The sequence below is a fragment of the Colobus angolensis genome, unplaced genomic scaffold (assembly GCF_000951035.1).
Source record: "Colobus angolensis palliatus isolate OR3802 unplaced genomic scaffold, Cang.pa_1.0 Scaffold10, whole genome shotgun sequence".
In the NCBI taxonomy this organism is placed as follows: domain Eukaryota; kingdom Metazoa; phylum Chordata; class Mammalia; order Primates; family Cercopithecidae; genus Colobus; species Colobus angolensis.
In genome coordinates this window covers 16,454,350-16,469,447 of record NW_012110919.1, presented here as the reverse complement: position 1 = coordinate 16,469,447, position 15,098 = coordinate 16,454,350, and the positions used below count along the sequence as shown (strand labels likewise).

General features: G+C 36.7%; 2 protein-coding genes across 5 annotated transcripts in view; one reads left to right on the top strand and one right to left on the bottom strand.

The window, feature by feature from the left end:
• APPL2 (adaptor protein, phosphotyrosine interaction, PH domain and leucine zipper containing 2) overlaps nucleotides 1–8,469 on the top strand; it is a 61,115-nt gene extending 52,646 nt beyond the window's left edge. For all 3 annotated transcript variants that reach the window (XM_011935366.1, XM_011935360.1, XM_011935375.1), the window contains exons 18-21: nucleotides 4,534–4,570; nucleotides 4,761–4,901; nucleotides 5,699–5,746; nucleotides 7,324–8,469. In XM_011935366.1, coding sequence (XP_011790756.1) covers nucleotides 4,534–4,570; nucleotides 4,761–4,901; nucleotides 5,699–5,746; nucleotides 7,324–7,458 — 361 coding nt within the window. In that variant the 3' untranslated portion in view covers nucleotides 7,459–8,469. The remainder of the gene's footprint in view (nucleotides 1–4,533; nucleotides 4,571–4,760; nucleotides 4,902–5,698; nucleotides 5,747–7,323) is intronic.
• A 4,142-nt stretch (nucleotides 8,470–12,611) lies between these two features.
• Nucleotides 12,612–15,098, bottom strand: part of KIAA1033 (KIAA1033 ortholog) — a 63,849-nt gene continuing 61,362 nt past the window's right edge. For both annotated transcript variants that reach the window (XM_011935341.1, XM_011935349.1), the window contains exon 33: nucleotides 12,612–14,877. In XM_011935341.1, the coding sequence (XP_011790731.1) occupies nucleotides 14,810–14,877 (68 nt within the window). In that variant the 3' untranslated portion in view covers nucleotides 12,612–14,809. The remainder of the gene's footprint in view (nucleotides 14,878–15,098) is intronic.

The following is a 15,098-nucleotide window of genomic DNA, read 5'->3' as shown; positions in this document are numbered from 1 at the left end:
TAAAGGGGATATCACCACTGATCCCAGAGAAATCAAACTACCAACAGAGAATACTATAAACACCTCTACACAAATAAACTAGAAAATCTAGAAGAAATGGATAAATTCCTGGACACATACACCCTCCCAAGATTAAACCAGGAAGAAGTCGAATCCCTGAATAGACCGATAACAAGTTCTGAAATTGAGGCATTAATTAATAGGCTACCAACCAAAAAAAGCCCAGGGCGAGACGGATTCACAGCCAAATTCTACCACAGTTACAAAGAGGAGCTGGTACCATTCCTTCTAAAAGTATTCCAAACAATAGAAAAAGAGGGACTCCTCCGTAACTCATTTTATGAAGCCAGCGTCATCCCGATACCAAAACCTGGCAGAGAGACAACAACAAAAGAAAATTTCAGGGCAATATCCCTGATGAACATCAATGCGAAAATCCTCAATAAAATACCAGCAACCTGAATCCAGCAGCACATTAAAAAGCTTATCCACCATGATCAAGTCGGCTTCATCCCTGGGATGCAAGGCTAGTTCAACATGCGCAAATCAATAAATGTAATCCATCACATAAATAGAACCAATGACAAAAACCATGATTATCTCAATAGATGCTGAAAAGGCCTTTGATAAAATTCAGCACCCCTTCATGCTAAATACACTCAATAAACTAGGTATTGAGGGAACATATCTCAAAATAATAAGAGCTGTTTATGACATACCCACAGCCAGTATCATGCTGAATGGGCAAAAACTGGAAGTACTCCCTTTGAAACCTGGCATAAGACAAGGATGCCCTCTCTCAGCACTTCTATTCGACATAATATTGGAAGTTCTGGCCAGGGCAGTCAGGCAAGAGAAGGCAATAAAGGATATTCAAATTGGAAGAGAGATAAGTAGATTATCTCTGTTTACAGATGACATGATTGTGTATTTAGAAAACCCCATCATCTCAGCCCCAAAACTCCTTAAGCTGATAAGCAACTTCAGCAGTCTCAGGATACAAAATCACTGTGCAAAAATCACACGCATTCCTAGACACCAATGATATACAAACAGCCCAAATCATGAATGAACTCCCATTCACAATTGTTAACTAAGAGTATAAAATACCTAGGAATACAACTTACAACGGAAGTGAAGGACCTCTTCAAGGAGAACTGTAAACCACTGCTCAACGAAATAAGAGAGGACACAAATGGAAAAACATGCCATGCTCATGGATAGGAAGAATCAATATTGTGAAAATGGCCATGCTGCCCAAAGTAACAGTGCTATTCCCATCAAGCTGCCATTGACTTTCTTAACAGAATTAGAAGAAAACTACTTTAAATTTCATATGGAACCAAAAAAGAGCCCACATAGCCAAGACAATCCTAAGCAAAAAGAACAAAGCTGGAGGCATCATGCCACCTGACTTCAAACTATACTACAAATCTACAGTAACCAAAACAGCATGGTACTGGTACCAAAACAGAGATATAGACCAATGGAACAGAACAGAGCCCTCAGAAATAACAACACACATCTACAACCATCTGATCTTGGAAAAACCTGACAAAAAACAAGCAATGGGGAAAGGACTCCCTATTTAATAAATGATGTTGGGAAAATTGGCTAGCCATATGCAGAAAACTGAAACTGGACCCCTTCTTTAACACCTCATACAAAAATTAAGTCAAGATGGATTAAAGATTTAAATGTAAGACCTAAAACTATAAAAACCCTAGAAGAAAACCTAGGCAATACCATTCAGGACATAGGCATGGGCAAAGAGTTCATGACTAAAACACCAAAAGCAATGGCAACAAAAGCCAAAATTGATAAATGGGTTCTAATTAAACTAAAGAGCTTCTGCACAGCAAAAGAAACTATCATCAGAGTGAACAGGCAACCTACAGAATGGGAGAAAATTTTTGCAATCTATCCATCTGACAGAGGGCTAATATCCATAATCTACAAAGAACGTAAACACATTTACAAGAATAAACCCCATCAAAAAGTGGGTGAAGGATATGAACAGACACTTTTCCAAAGAATACATTTATGTGAACAAACGTGAAGAAAAGCTCATCATCACTGGTCATTAGGGAAATGCAAATCAAAACCACAATGAGATACCATCTCACACCAGTTAGAATGGCAATCGTTAAAAAGTCAGGAAACAACAGATGCTGGAGAGGATGTGGAGAAATAGGAACGCTTTTACACTGTTGGTGAGAGTGTAAATTAGTTCAGCCATTGTTGAAGACAGTGATTCCTCAAGGATCTAGAACTAGAAATACCATTTGACCCAGCAATCCCATTACTGGGTATATACTTGAAGGACTATAAATCATTCTATAAAGACACATGCACATTATGTTTATTACACCACTATTCACAATAGCTAAGACTTGGAACCAACCCAAATGCCCATGAGTGATAGACTGGATAAAGAAAGTGTGGCACATATACACCATGGAATATTATGCAGCCATAAAAAAGAGTGACTTCATGTCCTTTGCAGGGACATGGATGAAGCTAGAAACCATTGTTCTCAGCAAATTAACACAGGAACAGAAAATCAACCACCACATGTGCTCACTCATAAGTAGGAGCTGAACAATGAGAACATATAGGCACAGGGAGGGGAACATCACACACTGGGGCCTGTTGGTGGGTGGGGTCAAGAGGAGTGATAGCATTAGGAGAAATACTTAATGTAGATGATGGGTTAATGGGTGCAGCAAACCACCATGGCACATATATACCTATGTAACAAACCTGCACATTCTGCACATGTATCTGAGAACTTTAATAATAAAAAAAGAGAAATCTAGGTTACCTGATTTAAACAGCAAACTTCTAAAAGTGACCCACAAAATATGCATGTGTTAAGTTTTCACTTATAAGGGAATTTTACAAAATACCTGTGAAAGTTATTCCAACTTGAGGGAAATTATGATCTATATTCAAAAAAATTAAATTCATACCCATTAATAGGGACATAAAAGTAACATTTCTTAAGCTTTGTCTACTTAAATTCCCATACACATTTCTCATTAACTGTATAACCACCTCTTGGAAGTGGGGGTTCTTACCACAGTTTTACAGATGAACCAGTTTTAAGAAGTCCCGGTGACTTGCATAAGATCAGGTGAGGAGCCAGGGTAGAACACTCAATCTCGAGTTCTCTGATAAGTCTTACGGTTTAATAAGTGTAACTGCATGTATTTCAAACTAGCCTTTTGGTCGGAGGGAGGTAACAGTTTTCCTGAGATATAATTCACATATCATACAATTTAAATGTACAATTCAATGGTTTCTAGTATATTCAGAGTTGTACAACCATCACCACAATCAATTTTAGAACATTTTCTCACCTCAGAAAGAATACCCATTATCTCCTGGCAACCCACCCAGCCCTAGGAAACCACTAACCACTAAAATTGCCATCTCTATAGATCTGAACATTTAACAGATGAATGGAATCATAACCATTTTTTCCACAAACTATATGTTTGCTTTGACCTATAAAATGTATAGTAATAATTTATAATACCATGTTAATTATTCCAACACGAGTACAATACAGTAGAAATTTATACCTACTTATCTAAGATAGGAATAAATTCTCATATAGTTTATTTTCTAGGATATGTCAACCTGATTATTAGATGATGCTTAAAATACTGTTAAAGAAATATATTCTGAAGGCCGGGCGCGGTGGTTCATGACTGTAATCCCAGCACTTTGGGAGACTGAGGCAGGCAGATCCCCTGAGGTCAGAAGTTCACCAGCCTGGCCGACATGGTGAAACCCCATTTCTACTAAAAATACAAAAATTAGCCGGGCATGGTGGCTGACACCTGTAATCCCAGCTACTCGGGATTCTCCAGCTGAAGCAGGAGAATCGCTTGAACCTGGGAGACAGAGGTTGCAGTGAGCCAAGATTGCACTGCTGCACTCCAGCCTGTGTGACAGCAAGACTCTGTCTCAGAATAAATAAATAGTAAATACAAAAAAAAAAAGGAAATATATTCTGGAATACCTTGTTAAACATTATTCCTCTTTTACCCAAACTGAAGAGTCAAAAGCCCTTCACTATTCTCTCACCCCTACCCCATCTTTTTCAAGAACGTTAAATTTAGACTAAGTTGATCTAGTACTTCAGGGACATTAAAGTTGCCAATGGATGTTTGTGGAGAGGGAGGCTGTACAGAATATAATCCATCCATATTATATAGCAGATCTATTGAGAATTATAATGTTGTCTTTTTGGGTAAGTTGCACAATCCTGTGAAGGTAAATGTTCTACTTGCTATATAATCTTCCATGATAGGTACCCTGAGCTTTAGCTTACACAGGTTCCGTAAAGGTAGAAAGCAGGACACGTGGTCACACAGAGCTATCTTGCCTCACCCTCAAACAGGCTTTCTCTCTTTCTATTTGGGGGAATTTGTTTTATTTTATTCTGGACTTCTACTACAAACTCCTCTAGGAATATTCAGTTTATCCAACATTTGTGATACAATGTATCTTTTAAAATTTCAGGTTGATAGATCCACAGACTCAAGTATCAAGGGCCAATGTAAGTACCTCATACAGGTTCATTAGTGATTACTCCTTAATTCACCTTTGTATCTACCTTAAACACAGCCTAGGCACTTAATAAAGATCTGCCACTAATAGGAAACTTTTTCTCATGACTTTTCCAGAGAGTAACCTTGTCAGTTTTTAATTCTAGTATTGTATGATCGGTTTCCTTTTTTTTCCCCCAGTTTGAGCTTACCAGTGTCACACAATTTGCTGCTCATCAAGAAAACAAGAGACTGGTTGGTTTTGTCATCCGTATTCCTGAATCCACTGGAGAAGAATCTCTGAGTACATACATTTTTGAAAGCAACTCAGAAGGCGAAAAGGTCTCTTTTTCATGTGAAGCTCTCATAATATAAATATCTCAGTCCAAACAAGTCCATTTTAAAAGAGTTTTCTGGCATTACCTCCTTGGATATTTAGTTGATTATTCTGCATGTCTCCATCCAGGAGTTCAGATAATACCTCCTAAGAAGGCCTCACTGAAAGAAAACTCGATTTAAATTTCTCTGTGGAAAATACCTACCAACCAGAATAGGGTGAATGAGGAAGAGCTCTGATGGCAAGACATATTATTTAGTCAGGATATAAGGAAATGTTGAAAGCAGTTCCCCTCGAATTTATTCTTTAAAAAAAATTAAGGCAAAAGCTACAATAGAGAATAATTTAGTCTCAGAGAGCAAACCAAGGAAGATATTAGAAAAGTACACACAAGCTGTTGGTTTAGTATGAAAAACTTTGACTGTATCTGCGAGTTAGAATTTATCACAATTAACCAATTCTTCTTTCAGTAAATTATGTTTGCCACTGTGTATACGAACATGTCATAGCTAAATACATTTAAGAGAGAAAAAAAATTCCTATTAAAAACTTTGAACACTGGAATTAACCTGAGTTTCACTTACCTGGAATATTTTTTGTATGGCACAAATTGGCAACAGAGGTCAGGACAGTTGGATGCAAATGCCCCCAGCCCTATGTGATGAGTCTCCTGCAGCCAGGTCTTGTGTTCCCAAGTGGGAATAGTGAGCACAGTGACCTCACTGTACTTCAAAATCACATTTGTTCTAAAATTTTATCCTTCTCTACCTTTGCCAATCACTACTTTTCTTGTCTTTTGCAGATATGTTATGCTATTAATTTGGGAAAAGAAATTATCGAGGTTCGGAAGGTAAGATGCATTCTAGTGCTGGTTTAGTAGCTACTCAGAACACATCTGTGTACACACACGAAGAGTCTTTTCAAAAAGAAAAGTGATGTTCACTGGAATGTGTGGCCAAGTTTGGGATTTCCTTTTAAATATTCCAACCACCAGACATTTTTGATCAGCTGGTTCCATGTTCACTGTTAACACATGAGGACTTCTTATCACTGCTGGAGCTCCTGCTTATCTGTTTTCTTGCTTGCATACTAGTTGGCTAGATTTCCTTTCTTTCAGATTAAGATGATAGATAAGGACCCACCATGTGCTCTAAGGCCTTGCTTCTCAGAGTATGATCACATGCCCCACAGACATCACCTGGGAGCTTTTAAGAAATGAGGACTCTGAGACCTCCCTGTCTTTCAGCAGCTTCTAATCTTTTGTTCATTCAGCAAATTTTTGAGAGCCTAGTTTGTATAAGAAAAGCCCTGGAATTACAGTAGTGAAGACAGATACAGTCCCTGCCCCCAGGGGGCTTCTAGTTCAGCAATGTACAGAACTTTCTGCAATAATGGAAATGATTTATATCTGCACAATATGCCAATTGAATATGGTTAGTGTAACTGAGGAACTGGATTTTTAAATTGAACTCAAATTTACATAGTAACATGTAGCTAGTGGCTACCATATTAGTGCAGTTCAGTCTGCTGGAGAGGTAAGGAAGACCAAGGACTAAGGCCACGTACATAAAATAATGGCAAGCACTGCAAACTAGTATTTCATGGCATTGGTCAAAAGTTGGCAGACTTTTTCTATAAAGGGCCTTTATGTTTTTGGCTATCTCCCTTGCAACAAATTCAACTCTGCTATTATAAGACAAAAGCAGGCCAGACGTGGTGGCTCATGCCTGTAATCCCAGCAGTTTGGGAGGCAGAAGGAGGAGGATCACCTGAAGTCAGGAGTTCAAGACCAGCCTGGCCAACATGGTGAAACCCCATATCTACTAAAAATACAAAAATTAGCCGGGTGTGGTGGTGCACACCTGTAGTCCCAGCTACTCGGGAGACTAAGGCATGAGAATCGTTTGAACCCGGGAGGCAAAGGTTGCAGTGAGCCGAGATCACACCACTGCACTCCAGCCTGGGCGACAGAGCGAGACTCTTGTCTCCCCTCCCCATCAAAAAAAACATTAAAAAGCAGCAGCAGCATGGACAGTATGTAAATGGCACAGCTGTTTTCCAATAAAAATCAAGTGGTTAGCCAAATGACCATTGTTTGCCAACTTCTGGTATAGATTAAACGTGAGAAAAGAAAGGAGTTTAAAGATATAGAAGACAAAAGTTTTGTGAAGGAAGTTCCTCTGTGGAATCTTTGGAAAGATGGTATGAATTGACTACGTAAACAATATTTTGGCTCAGAGGAAAACAGTCTAGATTTTAGAAGTGACATGCCTGAGTTTGAGAAGCAAGGAGACTCAGCTGAAGGCACACATACAAAAGTCAGGAAAAATAAGACTAGATTACACAACATATTGAAAGCCAGGCCAAAGGGGTTTAAATGCATCTTAAGCCTTTTCTTTTTTCCCTCTTAAACTCTCCTAACTTCAGGATCCAGAAGCACTGGCTCAATTAATGCTGTCCATACCACTAACCAATGATGGAAAATATGTACTGTTAAACGATCAACCAGATGACAATGACGGAAATCCAAGTGAACACAGAGGCGCAGAATCTGAAGCATAACTCACTTGCGCCTGTAGGGGAAGAGCAAACAGGAAGGAGAGCTACCTCCTAAGGGTTTTCAACTTCTCTGTACAGGCACACTGACTGATTTCCGAAGGCTGACAATCGTTTGTGGAATGTAATCTTGATGCCTTGATACTGAGACTTGGGAGGGAAACTAAGAAATGTTTGACAGCGTTCCCACCAATCTACAAATGTTATTTTAGGTGCTTTGTGGTAAGTCTTTTTCTTAGATTGCGCTAAGATTTCTTAGATTGTTCAGCGCTCAGAACAAAAGTTTGAAAAATGCATTGTTCATATGAATGTCATCTCTTTTCAGTTTCCAGTATCCTTTTTAAAAAATGGCAAAAGCCTAGATTTACAATTTGATGAACACTAAATATTTCCTATTAATATAATCTATTTTTATATTTTACTTAATGAGCTTTAAGTGCCTGTCGTTCTGAAAATTGTGTATTTATAATTCAGCTTATCTCATAATTGGACCTAATAGCATTTCTTTGTGCAGTTAGGTGATGAGCACTGCTTTGAGGCCCAAGCACTAGTAGAGATGCATGATGCAGGTCTAGTTCCAATAACTGTTCCAGACATCAAGCATTAAAAAAATGAATACCACAAAAGATGTTTGATTTGACAGTGGAGCCTTACTGAACCAGCATTCAGAAGTTTCAGGTCCTCCCAGGTATGAGTACTTTCAGTAGTGGATCACTGTGGGCAGGGTGCAGCTCTACCAGTTCCTGTTTCTTCTGAGCCAGACCCTCCTCAAGGAAGGGACCAGTTAATTTTAAAACTCACTTGAAGCACAGCTGGTCATGGGGCTTTGTATAAAGTTCCTATTTCCACCCTGATACTTCCAACTCCTGGAACCCCAGCCCACTCCCCCATCCCTCCTCTCTACGAAACTAGTATGATTTTGAATCGGTACAGTGTGTTTAACTGTAACTAAGTTCAACAGACTATTATTATCTTTGTAATGAATTAACCTAGCAATAAAAATTATTCTGTTTCTTTCGTTTGTTGTTATTTTCTGGAACATCCCTGGAAGAAAACTAAAGTAAGCTCCATAGCTTTAACATTTAATTTCCCAAAAACTAGGGCACAATGAAATCACAGAGGGGATATAGTATCAAAAAATACTTCCAGTCAACATGAGTAGAATATATGATCCCATTGCTAAAATTTTTAAAGGTGTTGCTTTTAAAATGGTGGATTAATAAAATAACTTTTGTAATCCAAAATTAGGTTAACATCATAGGATGCATTTGAAATGTACACACCATAAAAGACACAGTGAGTCAGTCTAAGCCAGTGTGAAATTATGCACCATAACATTATTCATTGTTCACTAATGCGTTACAAATTTGTATGACATAACTGCTTTAGATCAATTGGTTCTCTGATCTGACACAGTGCAAGAGCCACAGTCCCCTGAACGTTTTTTTATTTTCTTGCTTAGACTTTTTTGGGAAAGGAGTATAATCTCACTCAAGTCCTAAACAAGTATTAGTTTGAAAACTGGAACCCTCTACATTTCTGTATACATTTCAAATGGACCCTATGATGTTAACCTAATTTTGGAGTACAAAAGTTGTTTTATTAATCCACCATTTTAAAAGACTGCATGGCTTAAATAAGACACAAAGCATGCGCATCATTAGGGAAAAATAAAAAGACAAATTCAGTCCACTAAAACTAACTTCATCAAAAACCACCACAGAGAATGAAAACACACAACTAAACCAAAGCTACTAGCAAGCACACAAGACCAACAAAAACTTAGCATCCAGAATATATAAAATACTCCTACAGGTAGAAAGATAAATTGAAAAAAAGTCATGAAGGCATTTCATACATTAAAAAAGACAAAGTGCTCATAAACAGAAACAGACTCCTTATAGTAATCAGGAAAATGCAAATTAAAACCACAGAAACATTTTATATTCACCAGACTGCAAAATTTCAGCTGTTGGCAGAAATGGAGCAAAGGGGAATCTCCTCTGCTGCTGGGATGAAACAACAGTATGACATTCTGTCCAGTACACTGAAAGGGCACCTGCCCTACTACCTAGCAGTTTTACCTGCAGGTACACAGCCCAGAGAAACTCTAAACACCTGGACCCAGGGACACGTTCAATAATGATTACAGCATCGTTGTTTACAATATCCCAAAAGTGAAAACCACCCAGATGTCATCGACAGAAGATAGCTGTATTCACATAATGAAATGCTCAACTACAGCTATATGCATCAACATGGATGAATTTTTAAAATACTAAAAAAGTTACAAAAGCATATAATATCCCATTTATATTTAGTTTAAAAACTGAAATATAACATTATTATCAATAGTTAGGAATATACAATCAGTTGTAAAACAAGGAAAGAGCAAGAGAATGGTTAACACCAAACCCCTACATGGTTTCCTCGGGCAGAAACTGCAGGAGCGAGGTGTTCTTAACTGATATGGTAGCTTCTTTCCAAGTGCTTTATTTTCATTCTTCAAATAGTGTAATACATATTATATATCTTGTATGCATTGAGTATTTTTAAATAATTTTAAAACTTAGAACTAGTGGATGATTTGCCCCTTTTCTCCACTTACTGAAATGTGTATTAATACACATGAAAGTGCTCTGAAAGATTAACAAGTGCCATGGTAAATGAAAGGCGGGAAGACAGGAAATGGGACCTTTTTAGAAGCCAGCTATTCTTACCAATTCCCACTTCCCAGGCTGATTTAGCCTCACATACTCATCAGACTACCTTCTTTAGGGAAGAACAGGGCCTTCCTTACCTTGTCTACATCTACCTGAGCCACTTAACAAGGAACAGTTCTTCAGATACCCACTTAAAGTCAAATACAGACTTTAGTTTCAATCGTTCCACCTAAAAGAGTAGTAACAACTAATGCTTATATGCCAAGTTTATTTCTACCTATGAGTACAAATAAGTAATATAGTAAGAGCTAATGTTTATAGTATATACAATAGTAGCTAATACTATTTCCTTATAAAGTGCTTTATGCAAATTTAATCCTCAACCTATAAGCTATATACTGTCTTTATCATCCCATCTTTTGCACAAGGAAATGAAGCACAGAGATATTAAGGAATCTGTTCCTAAGCAGGAAATAGGGATTCAAGTTGTTCTGGCTCCAGAGTCGATGCTTCTAAACACTCTGTGCTATATATAGATGACCTCAAGAGAGAACCAGATACAAAGCAATCCAAATTCCTCAATACATTAAGCTCTGACAATTCGGTAGCAGTATCAACCTAAAGCGTAATATCCTTAATACTTTGCTACCTTTTGTACAGATTTTGAAAAGATTAAATACTTTAATACTAATTTGATAAAGACAAGTGCTTCTAGGTATAAAAGTTAACTCCTTTCCCCATTAAATGAGGGCATTATTAAAGAATGCTTGACTACATGTAGCTCTTACCTACAGAATGTATTTATAATCCATAGAGATGATCCAAGAATTATGGTATCAGATCTGCATCGACTGAATAAATTTCATCTACATTTCTGAGTATATCTCCACTAATGGGAAATGGAGGTATCAGGTAAACTGAGTGGTAAAGAGAAGCCGAACTACTGAAAAGAAATCATACTTACTTGCCCAACTTTTCTTATACATTATATATATGCTGACCTGTGTTATAAGCTGAACTCTAACTTTGCCATCACCATCTCGAGTTCACTGCCTTTGCTTAATCTCTACAGATTTCCACTTATTCTGGATTCCCTTTTTAAACTTCACATCTTTGACAGCCTATTAAAAGTATTCCGAACATCTAAAAGCCTTTGTTAAAAAAAAAAATGTGGCATTACAACTTCCCTTAAAAAAGGAATGCCATCTTCTGAAACGTCTGCAATGTGAAGCTGGAAAGAAAATCCTGTTACAATTATTAAAATCAATTAAAGTCTACCTTTTACATTCAGCAGACTCAGCACGAAAGAGTAACATGAAGTATCCAATATTTTCTCATCTTTCCCACAATCTTATAAATTTACTGCCTCAGAAGAAAAAAGGAACAGCAACCAGACTTAACTTTACCAAGAATGGTTTCTGCAGGGTAGCATTTAACAGGATTGTATCTCATCTCCAGTGTAATATTTTGAAGGCTCTGTTGTTATTACTGTAGTCCCTGCTTATCTGAGAGGGATAGACCAAGACCCTCAGTGCATGCATGAAACAGCAGATAGTATCTAACCCTATATATACTGTGTTTTTTCCTATACACACATACCTATGATAAAGTTTAATTTATAAGTTAGGCACAGTAAGAGATTAACAATAACTAATGATGAAACAGAACAACTGTAACAAATACTGTCACCAATGCCACTGATAGAAGATTCATTCTTACCACAGATCTTAGCCACCCCACATATGATTACTTTCCCGAGAACTTTCATGTTTTCTCTTAAAGTATGCAATTTCAGGCTTCTCTTATAGCATATCTGAATTGCCAGCATCACTACTCTTGCCCGTTGGGGCCATTATTAAGTAAAATAAGGCTTACTGGAAGACAAACACTATTGATTTGACAACCTAGCTACCAAGTGATTCATGGGCAGGTAGAACATACAGCATGAAGATGCTGGGCAAAGGGATGACTTATATGTCCCAGGTGGGATGGAGTAGGACAGCACAAGATTTCATCATGCTACCCAGAACAATACACAAGTTGAAACTTACTGTTTCTGGAATTTTCCATTTAATATTTTCAGACCACAGCTGACCACAGGTAACTGAAACTGGAAAGTAAAACACGGATAAGGGGAGACTACTGTATTGTTTTAGTTCAACTCAGGTTTGCAAATAGCACTATAGTTATTACTAACATTAAACACTGCATACTGATAATCCCTCTCCAGGATCAGGATTTAAAGTAACTTCATATTGGTTCTTTTTATTGGAAAGATCAAAAGTGCATAAAGGAAAGGAAAATACCTTTCTTTCACCTGGAATACATTGACAGAAGCCAATTTTATACTTCAAATTTTTTACTTATGTGCATGCATTTTTTTAAAAAAGATTCCACAATTTCATTTCATTCAATTAAGGGGGACCCCAAAAAGGTTAATATTAAGAACTACTGGTTTATGACATACAATTTTGAACATAAACATCCAGGGGAAGGAAATTTTCAAAATTATGTTTATTAATGTTTTAGTATACACATTATATTCTCTTAGAATTGGGGGAAGAGGGAAACCCCACTCAAGTGAGGTAACAAACTTGCCATCTTTTACAAAATGTAATTAGAACTGACAATGTTATGATTAGTCCTTAATTCCTGAGAATCTGAATTATCATTAAGTTTTCTGTGAACTTAAAACAAATGCTCACATTTATTTTTAAATTACAGTATGTCTGAAAAAATAAAACCAATGTTAATATGTTACCAAGAAAATCATCAAAATGTACATATGAACGTATTAGGTGTGAATATACTGAAGCCCTGTTGCTCTGCACTTTGACACCATTTAAATTCCTGTTTCCAAGATCTTACTTCAAATATATTAACTTATAATTTATCCAGATTGCAGTGACATTATTTTAACCTAAAGGAAAAATAGTTGTCTGTCATTTTCTTCTCAATTGTAGGTATCCAGGGAGTCAGCATGTGAACTCTATCTAGTATTGATAATTAATTTACACGTGTAGGGATAATGAACAGAGAACATGTGATTCTCTTCTAATAACAATTTCTATCCCTTAATAGGAGATGATTTCAGAGAAGTTAGAGAAGAAAAACAGAGAAAACAATACTGTTGCTATAAAATGATGACGAATTTGATATAATCAAATGCAAGATTAATATAAACTTATAATAATGAAAATATAAATTATTAATTATGCAGCATGCTTTAGGGCCATTTCTACAGTTATTATGGATTACAAATATTAAATGCCTTTAATCTATTCACTGTTCATAATTCTGTAAGCCATGTTTACATAATAAACAAAAAACATTTCCTACATATTCTGTCTCTTCTGACTTTTAACAATTAAAGTATTTATCCTGGGCTGGCAAGTTACCCTGACCCTAACCAGTAAGTACAAACAGGGCATTGTACATCCATTCTAAAAGCTGGAATCAAAGAATAATGTTAGAAGCATTTGCAGGATTTATCCAAAGAAATGTTTCGCAGACAAATGCAATAGAAAAAAATCAAGCATTTCCCAAAATGATGTTTGCATTAGAAAGTTTTAAACTTTTGTCTTCATTGTAAAGGTATCACTTTATTATATTTTTTAAAGGCCATGATTAACCATTTAATAACTTACATAACTTTACAAAAATAAAACTAACAGCTTGCTGGGTACGAAATTTACTCAAATCTTTCTGTACTTTTAAAATCAGTAAGTGATGTATCTTACTAGCTGTTTATTCTCACAGTGGTATTTTTTCAAAAAGCCTGAACAGTGTAATTATTAATCTGATGTCTTAAATTATACTTGATATAAAAAAAAAGTCTACCCAAACCATCACCAAAATTTCAATTCAATCGAATGTAGAAGAAACCTGAGTTTGGATGTAGAAATAATTCACTCAATTTTTTTTCTGACATCATACATCATGCCTTCAACCAAAATAAAAGTGAAGCTTCAAACAGGACTCTATGGCTTTATCTGAATTTTCTGAGTACTAAGTAAATCTTAAATTTAAAGCAGCTGTTGGAGGTTAAATGTTCTCAAAGCAATGTAAACTAGTTATAAAATGTCTCATCAAAGACATCAGCAGCTCTTGTGAGTCACATGAAATTAACAATGAAAGAATGATCATCAGTTATACTGTACACTGAGAGTACATAAAACACTTGTGCCTCACTGGTAGTATCAAAGCCATCTTCATATATTCCTTTTATGAGAATATTGATATGTATTCTTCATGAATTTCAGGCTCATTCCTTTTGTTAAGCATGTATTTACTGGCTGTATATAGTATATGCATTGAATTTCCCATGACTTGAAATAACTATAGATCAAAGATCTATGCAAATACAAATTACAAACATGGAGATTACAAGAAATCCGAGGTGATAGTTTATGAATCTGGATTTGCCCTTTTATAACTTCACATCAAATAGAAACATCTTCTACCCTCAAGTCCAGGCAAAAATCCAATTTTAAAATCTCATTCTCAACCTTTGAAAGTAGAGCCTTTGGAAACAGAAAGGACTTCACTTTAAAGCACTGCCTTTAAGAGTTGTAACATCTGTTTTCCAGAGATGTGACCCAGGAAACAATTCATCAATAGTTTATCCATTCCACTGGCAAAAGTTTTTAACAATTCTGATGATTTCGTCATATGTGCAGTGAATACCATCGGTATCATTTCACAACAGGATCAGCAGACACAGCGCTGTCGGACAGGTCTCCGTTGCTTGTTTTAGTTTCTTCTGAAAGCATGAGTGAAGATAATAATGGATATTTATGTTCATTTTTTTGTTTTGTTTTGTTTTTTTGAGACAGAGTCTCGCTCTGTCACCCAGGCTGGAGTGCAGTGGCCTGATCTCGGCTCAATGCAAGCTCCGCCTCCCAGGTTTACGCCATTCTCCTGCCTCAGCCTCCCGAGTAGCTGGGACTACAGGCACCCGCCACCTCGCCCAGCTAGTTTTTT